The sequence below is a fragment of the Grampus griseus genome, assembly GCF_964374135.1.
Source record: "Grampus griseus genome assembly, chromosome: 5".
Lineage (NCBI taxonomy): Eukaryota > Metazoa > Chordata > Mammalia > Artiodactyla > Delphinidae > Grampus > Grampus griseus.
The window spans coordinates 12,153,058-12,178,757 of record NC_138998.1 but is presented as its reverse complement, the minus strand read 5'-3'; the positions used below and the strand labels follow the sequence as shown (position 1 = coordinate 12,178,757).

The 25,700-nt window shown below is 48.0% G+C and overlaps 1 protein-coding gene across 1 annotated transcript; it reads right to left on the bottom strand.

The window, feature by feature from the left end:
- Positions 1 to 22,563: 22,563 nt before the first annotated feature.
- NUDT16 (nudix hydrolase 16) lies at positions 22,564 to 25,201 on the bottom strand. The gene is made up of 3 exons (XM_082655251.1): positions 25,033 to 25,201; positions 24,669 to 24,938; positions 22,564 to 23,926 (listed from the first exon to the last, which is right to left on the bottom strand). Exons 1-3 carry the CDS (start codon positions 25,168 to 25,170, stop codon positions 23,747 to 23,749), a joined length of 588 nt encoding a protein of 195 aa, XP_082511377.1. The 5' UTR covers positions 25,171 to 25,201; the 3' UTR covers positions 22,564 to 23,746.
- Between the last annotated feature and the right edge of the window lie 499 nt (positions 25,202 to 25,700).

The window sequence follows — 25,700 nt, the reverse complement described above, 5'->3', positions numbered from 1 at the left end:
AGTTTTGAAAAATGAGTGTCAGGGCAGCTCACCCCTAAGGTGCTGAAATAGCTCAGTTGGGAGAGCATTAGACTGAAGATCTAAAGGTCCCTGGTTCAATCCCGGGTTTCAGCAGGTTAAGTGTTTTAGTCAGCATCCATGAGGAGGAGCAATTCTGGTAACCCCTACCAGAAAGGTCTACCTTTGCATCCTTGAAACTTCAATCATTTTGTTGTTTTGTTTTTTCGGCCATGCCACACGGCAGTGGAAGCTGCCAGTGGAATCTTAACCACTGGACCACCAGGGAAGTCCTGAAACTCCCATCTTTGAATTTGGGTCTTGTGATTGATGTCCGATGAGCTTGGCACATGAACAAAGGAAATGTCTGGCATTCACTGCTTCTCCCATGTGTGTGCAGCGATTGCAATGTCCAATGAATTTTGATGTGCAAGATAAAGGTGAATAGTAAAATTCATTCTTATAATTAAAAAAAAAAAAGACTGCCCTTACGGATCTCACCAGAATTCCCACAGCAATTATTATATGGATGAGTAGTAGGACAGGGTTCTTACTTCTCCTCACCATTGGCATTTTTTCCTCTCCTTATACATGGTAGGGTGAAGAATTTGCATAATAGATCCTGCAAGTTATTCTAAACAAGGTTGCCCATTTTAGCAAAGGAAAGGTGTGTTTGGCTTGGAGATGCTTGTGATAGGCCTGAATAATGGCATCCAAAAGATGTCTACACATTAATTCCCAGAACTGTGAATATGTTACCTTGTATGGCAGGTGTGATTAAGTTAAGGACATTGAGATATGGAGATTATCCTGGATTATCCTGGTGGGCCCTGTATAATCACCAGGATCTTTATAAGAGGCCGGTGGGAGGTCAGAGAGGAAAGATGCTACATATGGCTGGCTTTGAAGATGAAGGGAGGGACCATGAGTCAAAGAATGGAGGCAGGCTTTAGAAGCTGTTAAATGCAAGGAAACAGATTCTCCTCTGAAGCCTCCAGAAGAAATGCAGCCTTGATTTTAGACTTCTGATTTCTAGAACTAAAAATAGTAATTTTGTTTTGCTTAAAGCCACTAACTTTGCACTAATTTGCTACAGTAGCAAAAGGAAAAGAACACAATGCTCTATACCAAAGACTTTCTCCAGGTGGAACATGGAAAGTTTAGAGGACTTGACCTTGCAGAAGATGCCTAGAATGAACCATAGCATAAGTAGACAGCACTTTTTTTTAAAGAAAGATTTGGCATCATCCTCTGGACTCTGTTTCATGATCAACTAAGAACGAGATCATTTGCCATCTGGTCATGAGTTGTACCTTGCAGGTGTTTCCAAACATAGCAGCGAATTTTTTCCTTAGAACATACTTGAAAAGTTCCCATTTTTCTCTTGTGTCATTCCTTCCATTGTTTTTGTTGTCTGTTCCCTAAATCTTTTATTTACATTTTTACATATTTATATAATAGTGTATCACAAGCCTTCTGTGATCAGGCATGGCCAAAGCATTCACATGCATTCATTCATTTAATCTCCACAATAACCTTTGGAAGTATTTACTGCAATTATACCCATTTTACACATGAGAAAACCAAGGCATGGAGAGAATAAGAAACTTTCCCAAAGTGACACAGCTTTACAGTGAGCCATGGTTCAAAACCAGGTCATGAGCCTAACTGCTCATAACAATGAACTTCCTCAGGGCCAAGACCCAGTGTTATTCTTGTTTTTACCTCCCTGACTCCCACCCTGCCATGCCTAGCCCATTTATTGAGCTCCTGTTATTGCTAGCACTGTGGTAAACACTTCCACATATATGACTTCACATCATCTCTACTAGAACCTCAAGCGTCTTGTCCAAGGCCCTACAAATACTAAAGTGGAAGAACTTTCCAAACGACTATGCTGAGTTACAGACCTGAGAGCACTGGAGTTGGGGCCAAAAGCCTGATTGGAGCCTTAGCTCTTCCACTTACTACCAGCGGTGCAACTTGTGCCACTATCTTCATCATTTGGGTATCTGTTACTTCACCTCTAAAATGGGGGTGATGAAACCTACCCTGCAGGCATTTTAAGCTCCTCCTGGGTGGGGCTGATGGCACATCATAGCTGGGAGACAGAGCTGGCTCCCCAAAAGGCAGCAGCAGGTGCCTGAGGCTGGCTGATGGAGCAGAGCGCTGGAGGGCACTCAACCCTTTCCCCAGTGAAGTTCAGCTCTGGTCCTCCTTCCTTGCCTTCTCCAAAAGGAGCCACCATCCAGCTGGAGATGTTAGAGATTACTTCCTCCCTGGGAGCAGTGCCGCGTCACCTGCCCCAACTCCCATACCATTCATTCACTAGGTGCAAATGCTGTTTCTCCCCCCCCACCACCCCACAGTCAGGGTCTTGTTGCCACAGGCATTGGCAGCAGCTTACAGAGCCTCACTGTCACGTGGGGATGGGAGGAAGAGGCTAATGCCCTACCTGACCCTTTCCTTCACCATGGTTCCAAACACCTTTCCAGGCACTGAAGAAAATTTGAAGGCAAAAGGGCTATGGGAACTTTATGCATGAGATGAGGGAGAGGGTCCCAGTGCCTGGGAAATAGACATACCAACAGTTTCTACTACTTCTGCAACCCAAGGATAAGGAAGAAAGGAAGCAGCCCAGAGCAAATTCCAACCTCAACTCCAAGAACCAGGAAAGATTTTCAGCCACCTCACAAATTATTTAAAACATAATTCAGGAGAGACCGGCCAAGATGGCGGAGTGGAAACAACTTGAGCTCACCTCCTCTCATGGGCACACCAAAATCACAATTATCTGCAGAACAACCATGAAACGATGAAAACAACCAGAACTTACCAGAAAAGATCTTCTACAGCAAAACACAAGGAAGGAACCACAAGGACGTGGGTAGGAGGCACAGACTCACAGTACAGTCAAGTCCGGTACCCCCAGGCACCAAATTAGCACCAGCACCTGGCCCCGCCCAGCAGCCTGTGGGCACAGGTGCTGGGACCCCTCAGGCTGAGCAACCCCCAGTCACCAGCAGACAGCCTGCCTACAGACTTCCTGAGCCTACAGCCACCTCTAAGCACGGCGCTGCCCACCCTGGGAAATCTTCAAGTACGCTTGGATTTGGACTCATGAGCTCAAAGTAGCTCTGCAGTTTTCAGAGGCAACTGTAGCTCTCTGGACCCTGGTTTTCACATCTGTGAAATAAAAGTGTTGGATGAGGTGATCTGTCTGGACATCGGCAGCTGTGAAATGCCACGTTCCCTGATGATCTCTGTGACCAGTATGCTCTGACAGCAAAGGACATCAAGAAGATCCCATTATTATGCTGAAAAAAAAAGATTATTTTGTCTGAAGTTGTCTCTAAATTCTGTTTTGGAAATAGGGCAGGGTGTGCATTTTTATAGGAATTTGTATAAAAAGCACTTGCCAAAGTCACACTCTTGATTATTGGAAGAATTGAGGGGAGGCCCTCAGTCTCCAGACCCCAAAGCCAGAATGCGGGTCTTTTCTACAACGACGGAAAGAGGTGAAAGGGCAGGCTCTGCTTCTGTAAAAGTCCTTTGGAGCTTGCTGACTGTTTCAGTTTCAGCCACACTCAGAGGTGCGCTCTTGCTGCTGCTCCCATTTTCCGCATGAAAGTTGCTAGGGCTCTTTCAGACTTTCCTTCTGAATTACTACAACACGGTTTTAGGATTATTCCTATTTCACCTGGAGGCTTTCCTTTGAATGTACAGTGTGTGTGCACACATCTGTTTACAGTTTGCTGAAATCTCAAGTGTGATTCCATAACATCTCAGTTACTTTTTCCATGGGGGATGGATGTCTCCCTCATTTTAAGCCTAAGTCAGGGCTGCCCAAGGCTTTTCGCATCAGGGCACTCATAAAAATGGTATTTGCACAGTGGATGGGGCTACTTCAGATCCTGAGGTGCCTGTCTGGAGACTCCAGCCTTTACGTACCCCGTCCCAGCCCAGCATCCCTGAGGACTGAGGGCATGACAAGGTCCACATGTTTTGTCTAACATTTTGTTATAAAAAGTTTCAGACATAAATAAAAGTTAAGAGAATTATATAGAGGATACCCATGTACCCACCACCTAAATTCTACCACTAAGATTTTACTTTACTTGCCCTATTACATTTGTATTCATCTATCCACGCTTTATCCAGCCATCATATTTTGTGATGTAATGCAATGTAAGTTGCAGATGCCAGCATCCTTCACACTAAACTTTTCAGCACACATAGTACTAGTAACTAGAGCTTCAATATTTATTTTTTTAAGATGAAGCTTATGTACTGTGAGATGCACTAATCATTTTTTTAACCATTTTTTAAAAATTGAACTATACTTAATTTACAATGTTGTGTTAGTTTCAGGTATACAGAAAAGAGATTCAGTTATACATATATGTGTGTATACATATTCTTTTTCAGATTCTTTTCCATTATTACAAGATATTGAGTATATTCCCTGTGCTATGTAGTAGGTCCTTGTTGTTTATCTATTTTATATATAGTAGTGTGTATATGCAAACCCCAAACTTCTAATTTATCCTTCCCCCTGGTCCCCATTTTCCCCTGGGTAACCATAAATTTGTTTTCTGTGTCTGTGATGAAATGCACTAATCTTAAGTGGCAAACCCATACACTCGTGTAACCCAAACCTCTATCAAGATAAAAAGCATTGCATCACCCAGGAATTTCCCTACTGCACTTTCCAGTCCATCCCCATGCCCACCACCCCACCTCACCCCTACAGGTCAGTTTTGGATATTCTAGAGCTTCATGTAAATGGAACAATACAATATGTTCTCTCTCAGCCCAGCTTTCACTCAGTGTGTTTTTGACATTCATACATGTGGTTGCATGGAATCTGTAATCCCCTTTTACTAACAAGTAAACCGCACTGCATAAATGCACCATTGTTTGTTTAACTGTTCCTCTGTTGATGGACCCTGGGCTGCTCCACTTTTCCATTCTCTCTCATGATATCTACCTCTCTGATACATTTCATGCTCCAGCACATCCATTCCTGGAAGACTGTCTGACAAGAGTGCTCTGGTATATCAAGCCCAGTTTGCCCACTGGCTTGGGCTGGGGTTTAGTTTCTCCAGGAGCAGCTTGCACACTGGTGAGCCATGCATGGGACACGATGGTGGCCTTGTCATGCCCTCAGTCCTCAGGGATGCTGGGCTGGGACGGGGTACGTAAAGGCTGGAGTCTCCAGACAGGCACCTCAGGATCTGAAGTAGCCCCATCCACTGTGCAAATACCATTTTTATGAGTGCCCTGATGCGAAAAGCCTTGGGCAGCCCTGACTTAGGCTTAAAATGAGGGAGACATCCATCCCCCATGGAAAAAGTAACTGAGATGTTATGGAATCACACTTGAGATTTCAGCAAACTGTAAACAGATGTGTGCACACACACTGTACATTCAAAGGAAAGCCTCCAGGTGAAATAGGAATAATCCTAAAACCGTGTTGTAGTAATTCAGAAGGAAAGTCTGAAAGAGCCCTAGCAACTTTCATGCGGAAAATGGGAGCAGCAGCAAGAGCGCACCTCTGAGTGTGGCTGAAACTGAAACAGTCAGCAAGCTCCAAAGGACTTTTACAGAAGCAGAGCCTGCCCTTTCACCTCTTTCCGTCCTTGTAGAAAAGACCCGCATTCCGGCTTTGGGGTCTGGAGACTGAGGGCCTCCCCTCAATTCTTCCAATAATCAAGAGTGTGACTTTGGCAAGTGCTTTTTATACAAATTCCTATAAAAATGCACACCCTGCCCTATTTCCAAAACAGAATTTAGAGACAACTTCAGACAAAATAATCTTTTTTTTTCAGCATAATAATGGGATCTTCTTGATGTCCTTTGCTGTCAGAGCATACTGGTCACAGAGATCATCAGGGAACGTGGCATTTCACAGCTGCCGATGTCCAGACAGATCACCTCATCCAACACTTTTATTTCACAGATGTGAAAACCAGGGTCCAGAGAGCTACAGTTGCCTCTGAAAACTGCAGAGCTACTTTGAGCTCATGAGTCCAAATCCAAGTGTACTTGAAGATTTCCCAGGGTGGGCAGCGCCGTGCTTAGAGGTGGCTGTAGGCTCAGGAAGTCTGTAGGCAGGCTGTCTGCTGGTGACTGGGGGTTGCTCAGCCTGAGGGGTCCCAGCACCTGTGCCCACAGGCTGCTGGGCGGGGCCAGGTGCTGGTGCTAATTTGGTGCCTGGGGGTACCGGACTTGACTGTACTGTGAGTCTGTGCCTCCTACCCACGTCCTTGTGGTTCCTTCCTTGTGTTTTGCTGTAGAAGATCTTTTCTGGTAAGTTCTGGTTGTTTTCATCGTTTCATGGTTGTTCTGCAGATAATTGTGATTTTGGTGTGCCCATGAGAGGAGGTGAGCTCAAGTTGTTTCCACTCCGCCATCTTGGCCGGTCTCTCCTGAATTATGTTTTAAATAATTTGTGAGGTGGCTGAAAATCTTTCCTGGTTCTTGGAGTTGAGGTTGGAATTTGCTCTGGGCTGCTTCCTTTCTTCCTTATCCTTGGGTTGCAGAAGTAGTAGAAACTGGTGGTATGTCTATTTCCCAGGCACTGGGACCCTCTCCCTCATCTCATGCATAAAGGTCCCATAGCCCTTTCATGTAAGAGATTTATTCCAGTGACCTCATTTAACAGATGAGGAAACTGAGGCCCAGTGAGTAAGAGACTTGCCCTGGGTCACACAGCTAGCTAGTGACAGGTGAGGCCTAAAACTATCAGGCTGAGAACCCTCTTGGTTCCATCATTAGGAAAGGTTTTTGCCTCAAATCGAAGCATTGCTATCGAATGCATTTTAGAATCTTGGACTTTTAGTTCTAATAATGTATTTCTGCAAATGGTAATCTTTGGTATCTCCTGAAGCAATTAGTTCAAACATTATTTTTTAAAGTTTGTAGACACTTTAAAAAAAAGAATGAAATGGTAATTTAATTACCACTTAATTTAATTAAGCAATTTAATTAAAGTTTTTAGCTACTTATCTATTTATAGCTTTATAATAAAGTGTTTCTGCAATGCCCAACTGCTTTGGCAGAGCATAGAGAAATATAATTATTAATTACTACTATCATAACCACTTCACAAAGCAGTGAGTACTTAGATCTTCACCCATACTTCCTGGGAGCAAAAGTTTCACACCAACATTCCTCAAAGACAAGCAACTTCAGAGTAAAATATTCATATGAATCATCAAGAGCTATTATTAAACCCTTTTCAGAGTTTCTGAGTCATTGCCTAAAAGAATATCTAACTTGGGTTTAATTTGAAGAGAAAATAGGGGGTTCAAATTTGACATTTTTCTTTTGCCTTAAAAAGTACTGGTCCTTGACCCTGTTTCCTGGTCCTGCCCTCCCCATCACTCCTTCTAGGAGAGGAGTGGTACTCACAGGCACACTGACTGCTCTGTAAAATGAGATGTGTGCGCAGGCCTTTTCCTAACTCTGACAAAGTAGCGTACTGACCACCTTGCCAACTCCCTCCACCCAGAGCCTCCCTAGAAAAGCTGTAGAAGCAGGTGCAGTCGTGCATCTGAAAAACTATCAACAACACCTCCAAAGTGTGAGATGCCCCTGGGGAGAAGGCAGCCTGTCTAGGCAGGTGTGATGGGGGAGACAGCAGGAGGGCAGAGCAGACGGAGGGTATGGGCAGAGAAAGAACTCTAAATTCTCTTCCCTCTCCATGGCCTGGCCTTGGATGGATCAGAGCAGCCTCTTGGCCACAGAAACCTCCAGTATCAGTGCAGGCGGCCAGTGCTGTCAGGGTACGTAAAAGTACCACAGAAGCCCTGCTGGTGTGAGGAGCTGATGAAAACAGGACCAGCAGCTGATACTTAGCATCCGCTCACTCACCTCTCCCCGCTCAAGCTCCCCAGGATGACGGATTCTAACCTAGGAAACCCCTGCTCACAGGAGGTGCCTGGCAGCGCGGTACCAAAAGTTGTAGTCTTTGGGGTTCTGTGGGGTCCAAAGTGGTCTGCCCAGGGGCTCGTCCCTTCCCTTCTCCTTAAACTCCCGTGGAGGGATCTGGCTCTTCCTGAAAACCAGAGAGGATCGCTTCAAACAGGAACATGAGTTGCCAGGGTGAAATGACCTTGCACCTAAAGACGACAAACAGAACAGCAGAGGTTGATTGGAACTCACCAGGCAAGAGCTTAAATAAACACAATAAATATTCTCTAAAGGGCTGGAGGGTGGGGAAGAGGCCAGATGGTGGCCAAAGGGCACGAACTTCCAATTACAAGATGAATAAGTTCCAGGGAGCTAGTGTGCAGCCCAGTGACTATAGTTAACAACACTGGGGGTTGTATACAATGAAAGTTGCTCTGAGATCTTAATGTCCTCACAACAACAGCAACAGAAACGGTGGTTACAGGAGGTGAAAGAGGTGAGAACTAAGTGATCAAGAAAAACCAAGTCCTATCAAGTCGTTTGAGCAGAAATGCCTAAAGGCAACCACTGCTGGGCTTTTCCACGGCAGAGCCAATAAAATCCTGTGTACGTGTGCGTGCGCACACACTCCAGACAGCTTGGATTAGGTTTCTGTCTCCCGGAAACAAGGACCTAAGAGGAGACAGGAGAGGGGGTAGCTTTGCCACTTTGTGATGCAGTGAACAGAGTGACTTCAGAAAGAGCCCCTTTCCGAAGGTGTTAGTTACTTTAGCTAATAATTCACTGGCTAAAGCCCCTAGTCTTCTTATCCATTCTTGACTTGGCAGTCCCCATAATCTTGCTGAAATAATACAAAAATGTGTACTCTTTAGAATACATATAAATTTTGATTCCATCTATACAAAGCTCTGGAAAATAAAAACTAATCTCTACTGACAGAACACAGATCAGCATTCGTCTGGGGCTAGGAGTGAGGCAGGGAGGGAGGATTTAAAAAAGGGCAGGAGAAAATGCTTGGGGTGATGGACATGTTCACTCTCCTGATGGTGTTTATGGTTTCAGCAGGATATATGTGTGTGGAAACTCACCCAAACGTATACTTTTTTTTTGTATTAGGTTCTTCTTGTCTCAAAGTATATATATACATCTTTATTGGAGTATAATTGCTTTACAATGGTGTGTTAGTTTCTGCTTTATAACAAAGTGAATCAGTTATACATATACCAAATGTATACTTTAAATACGTGTAGTTTATTGTATGGCAATTATATCGCAATAAAGCTTTAAAAAAGAAAACAGAATAAAAACATACTGGCAAAACAAAAAGCAAATTGGATAATGTCGCCCTATTTAACACACTGCAGTGGTTTCCCAATTCTCTCAGGGCAAAACCCAGTCTGTAACGGGGTTTGGAAGGCTTTCCTGATCTGCCCCTGCCCGGTCGCAGCTCTTACCATGTCCAACCTCTCAAGTGGGGCTCCGGACATCCTGGATTTCTCCCAATTTCTGGGTCCACTCCAAGCATGTGCAACCTTCTGCTTCTTAGAACATCTCCCCATGCCCACTCCTGCGCGCGCACACACACGTTTACCTGGATACTTGCTTTAGGCTCCTGCTCATACGTCCCCTCCTTGACACTTTCACGGAGCATCTCCCTACCCCCATGACTGTTAAGAGCCTTCCTATGTACTCCATTGTACACAAGGCTTTCCACAGCTTAGCACGTATTACTCTGTCTCCTAAGTGCCTTTTTACTTCTCTGAAGCCCCTCACCATCCTGTGAGATCTTCTGAGGGTCTGTCTTATAAATCATAGCTCTGGTGCCCTGAACACTGTCCAGAGTATGGTATGCTTGTTGAATGATTTGATAAATGATTTCAATAGGTCATAGACAGTCCAAGAGTATATCTTAACTACTAAACTTAGAGGAGACTGAGGCCAACCTTGAGAAAGGGGGAGAGTCAGTGTAGCGCAGTGGTAAGAGATCGGGCCCCAGTGTTAGGTAGTCTTGGGTTCAGATATCAGCTCTGCCACGTAGTAGTGTAACCACATGGATGTTCCCAAACCTCTCTGTGCCTCAGTCTCCTCCTCTGTTAAATGGGATGGTGATATCTATTTCATTGGGGTGTTTTGAGCATTAAAGGAGATAATCTGTATAAATTGAGGTCCAAATGTAACTATAACTAAAGAAAATAATATCATAGTCCTTAAGAGAAAAAGGAACTAAATAATAATAGAAGCCAGTCAAATACATGTTCCTGGTATTACCAAACTGAGGAAGCCAGTTTAAGGTCAAGTAGCTGCACAGCAGTTCATTTCCCTCTGATCAGTTTGTGCCTGAGAGCCCGTCCCAACAAACTTCTTGCCTGAAAATCTCTATCTCAGGACCTGCTCCGCTGGAAACTGGGCCTGCGACACTAAGTCCAAACACCCATCCCTCGACGCACTGGTCACCCCCGTGCACATATGCCCATGCACCACTGGGCAAGCAGTCAATTTAGGGCTCCGATGCCTCCCCTGAAGCCAAAACAATGGGGCAGCTGAGTATCTTGGATCAGAAGAATAAAAGCAAATTCCCATTGCCCTTAGGAATCTGAAATATTGAATCATATTTCAGGGCAAGGAGCCTTTGGGAAAGAGGCTCTGAGTTTATTGAAGGACTAGAAGGAAAAGGATATTTAGGGGGAAAATCTGGGAGAGCAGGACACAGACAACTGAGCTTATTCTTGATAAAATGTAAGCTCCTGAAGGGAGAGATTTCTGTCTGCTTTGTTCTCTGCTGTGTCTCCTGAAACAGCATCTGGCATATGGCAGGTGCTCAATCAGTAGCAAGTCAATGAATATAGAGTTTGACAGGGCAGGGAAGCGGGCAAAGCTAACAGCAAAATGAAAACTTTAATGCAACTCCCAGACAAAGAGTGAGGCGGTGAAGCTTGGTGGGTCAGATCCTGAGTTGTGACCGCAGGCAGACCTGAGTTCAAGTCAGGCTTTGCAACTTACAGCTCTAGGACAGCTGGCAAATCATTAGCCTCTGCAAACCTGTTTCCTTATCTGTGAAATTGGACTCGTATTTAATATGATGACTCTGAAGATTAAATAAAATGATTTAGATTAAGTGCTTGTACAGAGTAGACACACAGTTCTCTGTTCATAAGTGAGCACATTTGGTACACATGTACACACACAAATACACACTCACACAACCTCCAGGGACTTGAGGGGTGACAGTGTTTTACTTCTGGATTCTCCAGAGGAAGGAGTGTGGTGCCTTGTCTGCTTTAAGGATGACAAGAATCAATGCAAAATGTTCTGGCCAAGTAGAGCCTGTGAAATAAACCTGAAAGGCTATACCAGCCCATTAATTTGAGTCTTAACCATATTACTGATTTTATAGTCACTTAAGCAAATCAATGTTTCAAAACACACTTTGGAGAACAGCCTAATTTGTGAGTAATTTTTTTAAATCGGCCATTTGAGATAATGCCGCTGAGGCCTATTTCACTTTGATTTAGAGCAGAACGCTTGTGCCAGACAGAGGAGAGGCCATTTGACTCTTTCTGCCCACACATTCTAAACAACAAAAGCTAGGACACAAGATTAGCTATGGCCTCCCGTTACCATGGTGTATAAGCTACAAAATCCATTTCTGACTCCAGTCTCTAATTGAATGTGGGATGGAACTGGGAAAGCTGCCAAGGAGAGCCAATGGTTTCACATAAATTCTTCAACTATAGGGGGACAATACATACAATACAGGCAGAACAATACAAGTTTCCTTTGTGCTCCCTTTACACTTTGATTGACAAAAGTAATTATGTACTTATTCAGAGGTAATGTTCTGTCTTCCATGGTACAATTAGGGGTGGTTTGGACATTGTGGTTTTCTTTCCTCCCTCATAGAATAGCAGCCATGAGATCTGAATAGAACCGACCCTCACTTAATCCTGTTCCCTTGGGCACAGTCGCTGCTTTAGGCCTCCCAGGCCAAACTTCACAGCTGCCCTTTGACCATAGGAGTTGGTCAGGGCTGGTCAATCTTAGCAAAGCTAAGGACTCTTGCTTTGGATACAAATAAGGGGAACCAGCCTTGAGATGGAGCCCTCACTATAGTAGTACAGTGTAGAGAGAGAATAAAATTTAGTAGTATAGTGTAGAGAGAGAATAAAACTAAGTCATTGAGCCTTTGGGTCAACTATTCCTGAAATCTACATGCTTCTCAGATTTCCAGGTATATGAGCTAAAAAGGTTTAAATTGGATCTTCTGTTACTTACAACCCAAACCTTCATAAATAATATATGCCCATCAGAAAATGAAATTTCCAAAATTATATTTGACTTCCTGCATTTCATCCCAGACCCAAATTCCTTGCAGTGGCATGCATAATCAAGGTGGACAGTCTTACATACGCAGAATGATTTTCCTTCATATCAGAAAAATCTATTATTCATCCAATGGACTTGGGTTATCTGTTAAAATGTATGAAAATAACACTTGCTATAAATAACTTATATCTTAGCGTAATTACAATTAGCTATAATGAATGCACTTGGAGGCCTATCTTGCGGTCTGATAAACTGCCACCAGCTGTCATGCTAGCAGACCCGAAACAATGATTTGTGAGTTTAATTCCCTTAAAATAATATCATGAAACTGAAGCAACATGACCTCTCAACTCACCAGTGTTATCTTTAAAATTTCCATGCAGCCAATACACAAAGATATTTGTTCTGATACTGGACACTGTTTAAAAAAAGTGGATGTTCTATGTTTTTTGAAGGACATAAAGCCCTTCACACTAAGGAGATGAACCATAGTATTTCAGTTATCAGCCAATAGGTGGAAGAGAATTTGAGGAGTGTCTGTTCCATAGGAACCACAAAAACCTTATTACATAACAATCAGCCGGGCTGGTCTTGAGTTCCAAACCTCAATGTAAATACTAGGTCAGCTCATTTCGACTGTACCCATATTTGAAGACTAGGAAGTGCGATGTTGCCATGGTAATAAGTTGCTAGGATACCTCCAAGCAGCCAGTGTAAGCTGACTTTGTTAAACGATATCACAGGATTAAGCACTAATATGTGTTTTGATTGGATAGAATGACGAGAAGTGTTTCTTTGCATTATTTAGGAAGCCAAATAGGGACCTTTGAGATAATTTATCCTAACCTTTTGTTCATTTCACAGATTAATTTATCCAAATATTTATTGAGCACATACTATGTGCCAGGCAGTGGAATAAATAATGGAAGACACAGGGCACCCTTGAGATGTGCACAGGAGATGTGGAGACCAAGACCCAGAGAGATTAGGAAGTTGCCTAATGGACACAAGGCCCCTGGACTTGTACAAGAGTCTTGAATCCCAGTCCAGTGATATTTGCCACAACGAGAAGAAACTTGTTGGAGGGACTTCCCTGGTGGTCCAGTGGTTAAGAATCTGTCTTCCAAGGTAGGGGACGCAGGTTCAATCCCTGATCAGGGAACCAAGATCTCACATGCCACAGGGCAACTAAGCCCATGTGCCACAACTACTAAGCCTGCACACCACAACTAGAGAGGTCAGGTGCTGCAATGAAGAGCCCGCATGCTGCAATGAAGTTCCTGTGTGCTGCAGCTAAGACCTGACACAGCCAAATAAATAAATTAAATTTTTTTGTATCAAAACAAAAAGAAAAAACTTGGACAAAAATTAATATGAATTAATATTCAAAATGAGCTTCTATTGGCTTGCTCATCTTTCATAAGAGAAAAGGCTTTTCAAGAAGCATGCATTCAATAAGTATTTTACTGAGTGCTTACTGGGCCTACTCTACTGTAACATGCCAGATGCTGGGGAAACACAGTCATGTTCTAGTAGGGCCAAAAGAAATTTTAAGGAAGAATTCTGGCCAGTGGGATGGTTCTCTTGTGGAGGCATGCTCAAGTTGCCATGGCAGCCCAAATGAGGGGAATGAAAGCTGCCCTAAAGGAGTGATGAGCTTTGAAGGACAAGTAGGCATTAAGAAGTCTTGGGGCAAGCAGGCCTTTCCAGGAATGGACTCCATGTGATGTAATTAAAATGTTACTACAGCGAGGACTGACATTTTCTCAGCAGTGCCTGAGGGAAGGTGCCTGATACCTATGCGGACCACGTGTTCAGTTTAAACAGTCAACAATTTTGTCCCCCAAAGTTGGAGCCATTTCAACCAATCATATTCTAGTTTGAGAAATGGGATATTGAAGCCAATATTTGAACAGATCTTAAAGTACATGGTGCTGGAGTCACTATGAATGGTTCCAGTGGCTGAGTTATTCTGCCTGAAACATTTGTCCCAATTATAGACCCAGCAGTTTTAACTCCTTCCTTAACACCAGATCCATAAAGGCCTTGCTTCCCCTTGTGCCCGCCTCCTCCAGGCTACCTGTCCTACACCGTTAGCCCTTGTCTCTGGAGACAGTTTCGTGTCCACTGCGATCTCCTCCCTGCTTGGCTGGGCCCTCTCTTTCACAGGAGACTTGGTCATTGATGGCACCGACAGGCATAGGCACTCACCCTCCCAAGCCTTGCACGCTGAACTTCCATTCTGTTCCACGCTGGGGAGGCCTCCACCAGCATCCTGCCCCACCCGCCCCCGCGCCACTTCCGACCACATTGTCTGGTCTCCAGCACCTCACCTCTTGCTTCCACGCTCAGCGCTGCCCGTCCTGGTCTCTGCCTGGTGCTTTGGGCAGTGGCGGATGAGCCAGACCAGCCAGTCATTGGCCTTTCTGACCCCTGTCTCTCAGCCCCCACTGCATTCTGTGCCCTATTTCTTAGAAGTCACTTAGGACTCCAGATGCCTCCAGGTTGAGAAATGAGCTTCTCCCCTCCTGCATTTCACCCACTGTAAGACATCATTGACTGCTACATGCATTATTATTTTATGTACTTCTAAGAAAGAAAAATTCTTCCATTAAGCCATAATACGATGTTTTCTTATCACTTCATTTTCTAAAAGTTTCTATATATTGAAGTTTTTTTACTTCATTAGACATGGTTTTTATCATAGATCACTCTTGTGTATACACAGGAAATATACCCTAAGTAAAGTGATTTAAATATTCCTAAAACTTCTGCAGAGTGTTCAACTCTTTTGAATCATTTTTCAACCTGAGGCATTAGGTGTTCGTGTTTTTCTACAAAACATCGACCTCTGTGCCATCAAGAGCAACATTTCTTAAGAGTTCTCCACCTGAGTCTCTGGGATTTCCTCCCAAGCTGCTGACATTCATCCCACAGGTTTTCAGGCCATGTGCAGCAGGTGATGACCATGTCAGGACCACCACCTGGCATGAGTTGTAAGACCTATCCTGACTTCAGAGAGTTTAATGTCTGTCTTAGAATAATGGAAACAAGGGGACGTCAGACCTGCTGTTCCCCACACACAACCACCGCTGCAAAACTCGCCAGGGAAAAGCCCAGGACCTGAACTTGTCTACCTCAGCCTTTTGACACGGCACCACCCTGTGTGCATATCCAGAGATGTCTAAGCTGTGACTGGCTCTTCCTGGTGGCTTCGTTCCTGGCAGCATCGTTCCTGGCAGCCCCACCCCAGCGGGAGAAGGATGAGCTTCAAAGCCGGCACCACAGCAGGACCTGCGTTCAAGGACTCTGAATTCAAACCTGTCAAATTCATGCCTGGATCCCTCTGAAGAGTTCCTGGAGTGGTGTGCTGAGGTAGCGTAGGCCTGCAAGGAGGGTTCTCACACCCAATACCCTCTTTTATAATCAATACTTCTAGACACCAAAGATGGCTGCAAAGATATCTGTCCCACCTGATCTTCTAGAACTTGGTCACTCCTTTAACCAGAGATGGAGCCCAGCTTCCCCACCCCTCAAATCTATGTGAGTTTTGTTGTTTGTGACCAATGGAACATGGCAGAAATGAAGTTGACTTCTGAGGCTGATTCAGACAAGGCTGTGCAACTTCCATCTTGCTTTCTGGAGCCCTGACAGCCAGGTAAGCAGTCTGAACACCCTGAGGTGACCACTCTGAGGCGCCCAAGCCAGTCACCATGAAAAAGCCTGAGACTGCGTGGCAGGAGACAGGCCTGGCCAGCCTGCAGCCGCTCAAGTCCAGCCTGGATCTGACCCCAGCCATGAAGGATAAAGGAACTGCTGTTACTCTAAGCCACTACATTTGGGGATGATTTGTTACATGACCATAGCAGATGGAACCCACCCTTTGTGGATGGGGTGTCATTCCCATGGGGAATGACCGGCCTAGAGTCATTAAATCCTCCACATGACCACCAAGAACAGCGTCGCCAGGGAAAGGCTTGGAGCTCCGAGACCACTGTTTTGGCCACTTCCTGCTCACAGAGCTTCAATTACCTTCTCCATGCCCTCTTCTGCTCTTCATCACCCTGAAGTCTTAGGATGGAAAATTTAGATAACTTACCATCTATCACATAAACAAGGAACAACTTGAGCTAGCTCTAGAAGCTGGAAAAAAGGTCAAAGGGATGACAGATAATTCCCTATTTAGTTACACTCTGGCCTTGGCTTTGGGGCTCCATCGTGGCATCGGGGGCTTCAGGGGGTGTGAGATGGTGACAGGCCTTGCCTGCCTTGCTCCACACCGATAGCAAGGGCGTCCAGGCCTCCACATGCAGCCGGACTAGTCTTCGTGAGACATGAGTCTCATATAACTTGGAGAATGTTCTTTAGGAAAGAAAGAAACCAAATTTAGAAAAAGGAAACCAAAGGGAATATCGATATAGGATGTAAAAGCACAACCAATTACAACTTTCAAAAGCTGAAAAATACCACAAACATGACAAAATCTAGGGGGAAAAAACCCATAAAATTATGATGAGTTAATTACCTGACATGATTTTATGGTATTCTTTCCTACTTTGGGGGGTTGCATACTCTTTTATTCCATTTTACACTATCATTTTCTATATAGTATGAGGTAGATTAACCTACTCCGGAAGGTCAGGACCAGAGACTGCTTCCCTTAGGAAGTGACATTAAAAATAAGAAAGAATGGGAGTTAGTAAGGCAAAAGGTGCATGTGGGAGGGGAAGCTGGGGTGGGGGTCGAGGGTCAGTGGCCTGGGGAAGGGGATGAGGTTTGCCCTGCAATGAGCCTGAGGTCAAAGTGGCTTCCTCAGCTCTGGTGGGTCAGAGGGTGAGAAACTAAAGGGGAGGTGATCAAAATGCAGGGGAAATGCCTGCGTGGAACATTATGCAGCCATTAAAAGGGATCCTGTGGGGGGCTATGTAGCAGCATGGAGCAACACTTTGGCTGCAAATTGCAGGCATGAGTTTCTACACTTTGTGAAGTACAGCCACGTGAAGAATTATGGAATCTCATGAACAGGATCCCTATTGGAGCAAAGAGGAAGTTTGAGTCTCTAGCCTTTTTTTCCACCTGTGGTAGGCATGGGTTGTTTGTGCTACAAGCATTCCTGCCCCCTCCCTCGGGGGTCTGCTACATCCCCAGATCTCCTCTCTGCTCCCCCAGCCACTACGAGGGCGGAGGAGCCTGGCCTGGTCAGTCAACTGCATAGTCCTAGTGTCGGCAGGGAGGGCCCAGGTGAGCACATGACCACACCTGGCCACTCAAGCTCCACCGTGACTTTCTCATTTGGGGCTGAAGAACTTCAGTCCTCCTTCAACTCAACAAACTACCCAACATTCTTCCTGGGACGGGTCGCATGTCCACCCTGAATCCTTTCCTTGTTTCTTTAGATTCATTTGGGTTGGGTTTCTGTAAATTCACAAGAAAAAAGCAATTTCCTTTTTATTGTTTTAACTGGTCATTTTAAAAACAAAATACGTACACGTTGTAGAAGGTTCAGGCAATATGAAAGAGCATAAAGAAGAAAGTTTATGAGTGTCTCTCCCTGTCATTTATTTCCAGTTTTATCACGTTATGCTCAGAGAGTGTGATGTGTACTCTGTCATTTCAGAGGTGGTACAAGACTGGAGAGGATTTACTGAGGTTTTCTAAGGCCCAACAGATGAGTAATTTGGTAGATGTTTCCTGGGTCCTTAAAGGTAGATTCTCTGCTTCAATCAACATAGTTCAGGATTTATCTTTTATTTTGCTGGCGTTTGTGCCTAAGTTTTTTGTTTGGAGTCTGGAGATAATATAATAGTATCTCTGTCTGATATAGCTGGGTTGTTACATATGTTAACACATGAGAAGAGCTTACTTAGAATAGTGCCCACAGCACAGTAAGCACTGCCAGAATATTTGTTGCCATCATCATCATTATTATATATCCTAGATTCTGTACTTAAATGTTGACATTTTATCTGCCAAGGACTGAGTTTGTGGTCTCCCAATACTGTTGTGTTGACTTCTCCTTGCATTTTCCATAGATATCCTGTATATAATCTGAAATTCATGCAGTCATTGTGGATAAACTCTTGATCAATTAAAGAAAGCTAATAGAGATCTAGCCCCTTAAACCCTTTCCTCGGGGCTGCCAGCTGTTTGTGTCTTATTCCATCTTTCCTCTTATTCCCCAGTCCATGTATTCCTTAAATTCCCTGAGCAAAGCCTGCTTCTGTTGGGGAATCACTCTTCTAGAGAATGCTCTTTATCATTTACAGCCAGCGTTCACGTCCCTTTCATGAACAGACCCCATGTTGTTATTTCCTGTTTACTTCAGTGAATTGGAGGCAATCCTTCCACTCCTTTGCCCTCAACAAGCACATGGCTCACTCACCTGCTTGCCCCTCCCTGTTACCTGGCCTCTGCCTACATCCCCACCTGGAACCAGTCCTGGACCGCAGGAAGGTGGGAATGGATCAGTCTGTTCTTCAGCGGCCAGGAGAGGCTGGGGGGCCGGGGCTGTGGGTAACAGCCGCCCTCCCGGGGCTTTTCCAAGGGCTGGTCATGATTACTGAAAACCCCACCAGGGTCATCTGAGTGGAAGGAGAGAGGTCCTTGCCAACTGCATCCCCTGGGAATGCCTGTGGAGGGTAACAGGCACCAGGGGGGTAGGAGAGGGCTGCGCTCATATGCGAGCAGAGCGCTTGGCAGGGGTGGGGCGGGGATGGGGGAGGAGGCCCCGGAAGGCAGCTTCATCTCTCTGCCTCTGGCCTCTACTAGGCTGCCTTTACCTGGAGGGAACATGAACTTCCACGTTCCTGCCTCTTGCGGAGTTAGGGGGCGAGGCCATGTGGTTTCTTTTCCTGGGAGTTTTCTGTGGCCTTAAGTCCATGGTGGGTGTTTCTCTTTCCTCTGCCCTGCCCATGCCCTGTCCTTCCTCCTCAGAAGTGACCCTGTTTTAAATATAGCCCCCCACCTCCTGCTCACTGCCTGTCCCTGAGGAGGGCCAAGGTACAGCGTTTGTTAGCTAGGCTCAGATTCTGTCGCCATTCACTAATTTCATCAGATAAAATTTCTCTGTTTTTTTTTTCTCATGTTCATTTGTCTGTGTGGAGGGGAGGGTTTGGAGGAAAAAAGTTTTCTGTGCAATAAACAAAAGTCATAGGACCCTCGCCTTCCCTCATCTGCACGTCTGCCCTGGTCTGGTTTACTCAGCAGCCTTTGGCCTGAGTAACTGTGAAGGTGGCAGCCACTCTCCTCAAATGTTTCTGCTCAAAGCAGCAGCTTTGCCAGAAATTCGATAACCAAGGAGACTCTGGCTCCGGACAGCACGGGGCCCAAAAGTGTGAATTCAGCACCAGCCGCTGCAGCCGCAAGGAAAAAGCAGAGAAATGAGAAGCGCGAGCATCTTGCTGGCTCTGCTGAGAAAGGCAGAAATATGTGTTTGCGGGGGATGCAGCCAGGGCCACTCACCTCCCATGAAACAAAATGCGAGAGGGGCCAGCATGAGGTGGAGACCCAGCACGGTCTGCCTGCTTTACCCTCCCCACAGGAACCACAAACCCAGTGGCTCAGATGAGGAAGAGGTCAGGTGCTGGCTGAGTCACCACCGCAGTTGATGGGGTCAAGGATTCCACGGAGCTGCCTGACTTCTCTCTCCCCTTGATGACTGGTTTCTCCAGGCCAGGGGGTTTCTTCATACTGCAGCAGGAAGGTACTGGATAAGAGGGGAGAGACCAGAGGTGGGTGTGCCATCACCTCCCTGCCTGCCTGCAGACGGGAAGATGAGGCAGGCGAAACGAACTCAAGCCATAGAAAGACGAACACTCTAGGGGGGCTGGCTGAGACAGCACCCTCTCACTGGGAGAGTGCGTGTGGGGATGATACAGGGAAGCCACGGGCTGTCCCCCTCAACAATCCCCAGAGCCAAAAAATAAAAAGATTTAGTATAAACAAAAAAGCAAGCTGACGACTGCACTGCCAGGAGGCTCTGACGTGCCGGGACAGCCCAGCATTAAGATGCAGTCTGTAAGGGCTGTGAAGCAGTGTGTGTGGCTGGGCCCCGGGCCAGGTCTGCGCAGGCCCAGCTCCAGGCAAGGTAAGCGATGCCAGCACTCCGAACCCGCTCGGCCGCAGGGACCTTGCCTCCACACAGGGATGAGCGAGGGCTGCGGACACACAGCACAGATGGAGCGGGTGCAGGCTGTGCCCTGGGAGGCTCTGAGGCATCCCTTCCCCCAGCCTGCCTACCTGGGGAGCTGACGGCGGCGGTCAGGTCCAGGTTAGGAGACAAAGGACAGAGTCGTCCACCTCTCCAGGCACCTACCTGATCTCTGCAGCTGCTCCCACCCCCCACCCCTTCAAAGGCCAAGAGCTGCCACCCGTCCCCACCCACCCCTTCTTCACAGCCCTCTCGCCCAGGGCTCCTGCCCTGTCAATGCCCTCCTTCCTCTCCTGGAGCCTCGCGGAGGACTTGGCTAGTAGCTCACACTACCTTCTCCAGCAGCCATCAGTTTCTGGCTTCATCACATGGACCTTGACTTTCCTATGATGGCTCCACCTCAGCTTCAGAAACACCCTCTCTGGCTCAAGTACCCCTCCCCACCCACCACAGCCCATGCTGGAGTCCTACCTCATCAAGACCTCCAGTTCACTAACCCCGCCGGGGTCACCTCCTGCCTTCAATTCCCGTCTTATTCAGATTAAACCTTACACCCCACAGTCCAGCATTACGTCTCCTGTAATCTCAGCCGCCTTGCCCCTCCTCCCCTGTGCTCCTCTGGGAAAGGCCCAGCTCTGCCTCAGTGACCTTGTCCCACCTGAACACAGCTGTGGGGGAAAGACATGCGTGTGTGTACACCCACCTCCCCAGATGTGGTACATCTAAGCGCCTAGATCCTCGTCTCATAGCTCAGCCCCGCCTGCCCTTCTGCGTTTCTGTAATCGACTTGCTTTCCCAGGTGCAGATGAAGGACTGCCTCACGCCTTCTGAGAACATCCTCCACCCACGTCCAGCTGATGGTCTCACTTCATTTCACCAGGAAGAGATTACAGCTCCTTCAGCCCACCATTAATTGAGCCCCTCCTCCTCTATACTTTCCCCTCCTCTTCTTGAGCCCATTGTGTTGCAGGACTGGCTGTCCTCCTCTCAGAGGGCTCAGCCCGCCTCCTTCTGCACGGACTGTGCCCCTTCAGGAACCCTCTCTCCACTCTCCACCTTGACTGTTCCCATCGACACCCAGGCTCTCCCACTGCAAACCCTCCCTGACCTGACAGCCCTCTCCAGTTCTCACCCCATTTCTCACACCCTCCGGACCTGCTTCTCACTGTCCACCCCACCACCACCTACTCACTCAACCAACTCCCATCCCTTCCTGAAACGGCTCCCCTCCAGGTCATCCACGACTCCACGCTAAGACACCCAAGAGACAGTTCTGCCCTCCTTTCACCAAAACGCTCCCGAGAGCCTGGCATGTCCACCCTCTTCAAGCAGCTTCCTCTCAATTCCTTGTCCTCCTGAACATGTCCTGCTTCTCCCCGCAGACTTTCAGGCTCGGTTCCCTTAGGGCCCCGTCCTGAGTCTTCTTCTCTTTTTTCTCTCCTTGGATGACCCCATCCAGTCTGAAGTATTGCCACACCATTTTTATGTGGATGACTCACAAATTTAGGTCGCAACACATCCAAAATGACCTTGATTCCATCCCCTCCAAAACCTGTGTGGTCCCCTTCCAGCTTCGCCAGGCTTTCCCTTCATCCATAAGTTGAACACCTTAAGGCACCAGCTGAAAAGTCACCCTTGAGTCTTCTCTCTCCTCACCCCACCCTCTAGCCAGCCCATGAGAGGGCCTGTCAGTGCTGCCACAACCATCTCTCAAGAGCCCCCACTTCTCTCCACCTCCTCTGCCATCCAGGTCCAGATCAGCACCACCTTCCACTTCCCCTCCTACCCGCTTCCAGTCCATGCTCCACACAGCTTGCCCCGACCATGGCCTGTAAGGCTCTGTACCATCTGGTTCCTGCTTCACCTCCCCTTGCTTACTTTAGTCTAATTACACTGGCCTTTTGCTGCAAATTCTCTGCTTTCCCCTAACACCACCCCCCCCCCCGGCTGCCACCCCCAACTGAGAAATGGAGTCTCACTCCCTACCTTTGTTCTGGGATAATTTGCCAAGATTCGTTCCCAGAGCCTTAACACGTGCTCCTCCCTGGAACACCCAGAATCCTCTCCCCACACTCCTCCCTGGCTCTGTCCTTTCCATCCTTCAGCCTAAATGCTCTTCACAGAGGCCCTTCTGGACCACCTCAACTAAAGTGAAAGATACCAAGGTGGGACCCGTAGCAATCCTTTATTTTCTTCTTAACACAGACATAAATAAAAGAAGTAAATAAGCATCATAATTTAATTAATCTTATCTTCATTTCTAGAGCAGTGGTTGGCAAACTGTGGCCCACAGGCTGGCCACATCCCTTTTTAAATGGTTTTATTGGAACACAGCCACACCCCCTGATTTATGTATTGTCCACTACTACTTCTGACTTGGCAGAGTTATGCAATCGCTATAAACACCATGTGCCCCACCAAGCCTAAAATATTTACCATTTGGCCCTTTAAGAAGTTTCCTGGCTGCACGGAGAGCGGTCTATGGCTCTCTCATCCCTAGATCACCAATACCTCATACAGCTAATTTGTTGAAGGAACTGAAGGGCTTTGAGGCCCGGCTATAAGCCCTTCTTTACTGGGAGGCTCTTTTTTATTGGGGCAGGTCTAGATCAGGGCTGGGCCAGCTCCCTTCACTGTCTCCAGAGTCTAAGGGATCCCAAGTGAAAGCCCTGGAGGAAATGCACCAGAACCCAGGGGTCTCGAGTCCAAGGTCAGTCCAAGGAGGCCAAACCTTTTCCTCACCCCTTCTGCTCAGTTTCAGAAGAGGGCAGGGGGTAGGTTAGGGCCCTCTACCACCCTTTCGGGGGGATACTGCTCTGGCCAACCCCCAGGCAAGGATGCAACTACTTTCAGGGGGAAAACGGGTCCTCTGCTTCTCTGTCCTCCCCAACAAGCATGGGCTGGGCTAGACCCTGGGAACAGCCATGTAGGAGTGTGGGGAGAAAGCCTCTCTGGTTCAGAAGCTCCTCCCCAGCAAGGAGATGGGTATGGCGACAAGCTATGCCCCACACGTGCCACTTCCTGCTTAAAATGGACACGGCAAGGGATGGGGGAGGCATCAGCTTGTGTGTGAGTGCGTGTCTGGGGGCCACTAGGCTGTATGTGCGCACATGTACAGGGAAGATGCAGGCTCTGTGAATCTGCCAGGGCGCCCAGGATGAGCTGCGGACTTTTGCCACTGACGCCATGAGTCGCCACGTGGCCCTCTGCTCAGAACACACTACACACCTTTTCCTTTTAATCTGTTATCATCTATCAGGCCCAGGCCCAGAAGAGAAAACATTCCCTTTTTCCTCCCTCCCTCCCCAGGACAAAGGCCCTGATCTCAGGCAGGTTCCATGGGTTTGTGGAGGACAGCCTCTAGGGACGAGCTGAGAACTTTAAGCGTGCGAAAGAGCCAGGTTCCAGCAGTCCGAGGTTCTGGAGGGCTTCCAGCAGCTGTTCCCGTGCATTTCCAATAAACGTATTCTCCAGGAAGGCAGGCAGGCCTCCCACACCATCCCGCAGGGTGTACAGGGGCACCCGTACCAGGCCCAGAACCTGGGAAAGGAAGGAGACATGAGACTCTGGGAACGCAGGGAGCTCGTCCCAGCCAGATCTTTCTAGATCAGAGGTCTCACCCCTTTATCAGTCCAGCAGGACCAGGCCTGAGGACGCACACCTCTGTGGCCCTAGAGGGCCCAGGTCTTTGCAGACAAATGACCCAGGTCATGCTCTCCAGCTCCGCAAAAGCTAATCCTTCCCACATCACAGAAGTGGCTCCTGCCTCCGGGATGCACCCTGGGCCCTACGGCAGTAGTCCTCAAAATGCCGCATCAGCACCATTTAGGAACTTTTGAAACACGCAATTCTCAGGTCCTTCTACCCCTCCCCCACTGAGCCGGCAATTCTGGGAGTGGGGCCAGTAATCAGTTTTAATAAGCCTCCCAGATGATTCCTATACCCGCCAAAATTTGAGAACCATCGCCATACACAATGTCCCCCTCTACCCTCGCCTAAGTGCCAGGGTTTTCCCTCAAAACATCAGGCCACTTCTACGCAAGAAAAACAGGGGCCTAAGGTGCAACGCCTGCCACTATCAAGGGGGACTAGAAGAGTGACTTGGATGGGTGTGTTCTACAAAGACAACTGTAGAGGCTTGTGAAGTGGGGAGGGGGTTCGATCTTTGCAAGGAGACCAGGTTGGCTGCAACTAGTCACCCAGACCCCAACTACACGAGGAAACTCTGGGACAGGCCTTCGGGAGCTGGAGGACGCGGGTTGGGGACCTGGGCTGGCCCCACCTCCAGCCCGTGGTCCCGGGCGCGCGGCGCGCCCATCTCCACCGCAGTCAGCTGCTCCAGGGTCAGGCACTTGGCGTAGAAGTGCGCCACGACGCGCGGCCGGGACCCGGCGTGCGAGCTGCGGTAATCGGCACGCTCCACGCGGAAGGCGGCCGCGGCCTCGCCCAGTTCCTCGCCTAGCTCGCGGTTCAGCCCGTCCTCCAGGCTGCAGTCCAGCAAGTCCACGAAGCCGCCGGGGAAGCCCAGGCGCCCATCAAAGCGCATCTGCATCTGCGGGAGAGGGAAGCGGTGATGGCCGGGGGCGCCCAAGGCGGCGTGGCCGCGGGGCGGGGGCGGGCGGTGGCCGGGCGCGCCCCTTCCTCACCAGCACTGCGTAGCGCAGCGGGATGCGGCCGAAGAGCAACCCCGGGTCCGGCGCGTAGAGCAGCGCGTGGCACGCGTGCCGCCAGCCCGGCCCCAGCTGCAAGGCCTCCGCCAGCTCCAGCCTGCGCATCCCGGCCATGACCGGACCTCCCCGCTCGGCTGTCCAGGGGGCCGACGTGGGTAGCGGGCGGGACGGCCAGGACCAATCCCTGCAGGGCCCGGCGGCCAGGACCAATCCCTGCAGGGCTTGGGGCGGGGCGCGGCCGTGGTCCCGGGCGGCAGCCAATCAGCGGGGCGCGGTGGCGGGTAATCGGCCCCGGGAAGCCTAGGGCCAAATGGGACTCGGGGGAAGTGGGCCTTGGCACGGGCAAGGCTGCAGGCGTGGCCAGGTCCTGGACGCGGCGGGAGACCGTTAATAGTGCTGACGTCACAGTCTAGCTCCAGGGGACTTCCCCAGCCGGTTGGGAGAGCTGGGTCGTGCGAAGAGGTTTGCAGGCTGAGTAGAGTTTAATCATCTAATTAGGGACGCATCCTGGGAGCCACACCTAGTTGGTCTGGATGGTACACAAAGCCCGGGGCCTGGGGTGGGGTAAGGGTTAGCAGAGTTGGCTTTCGAGCCGCAGCCTTCCCTGGGTGGTGGGGACAGAGGAGCGATGGGTGTTAGAGCCA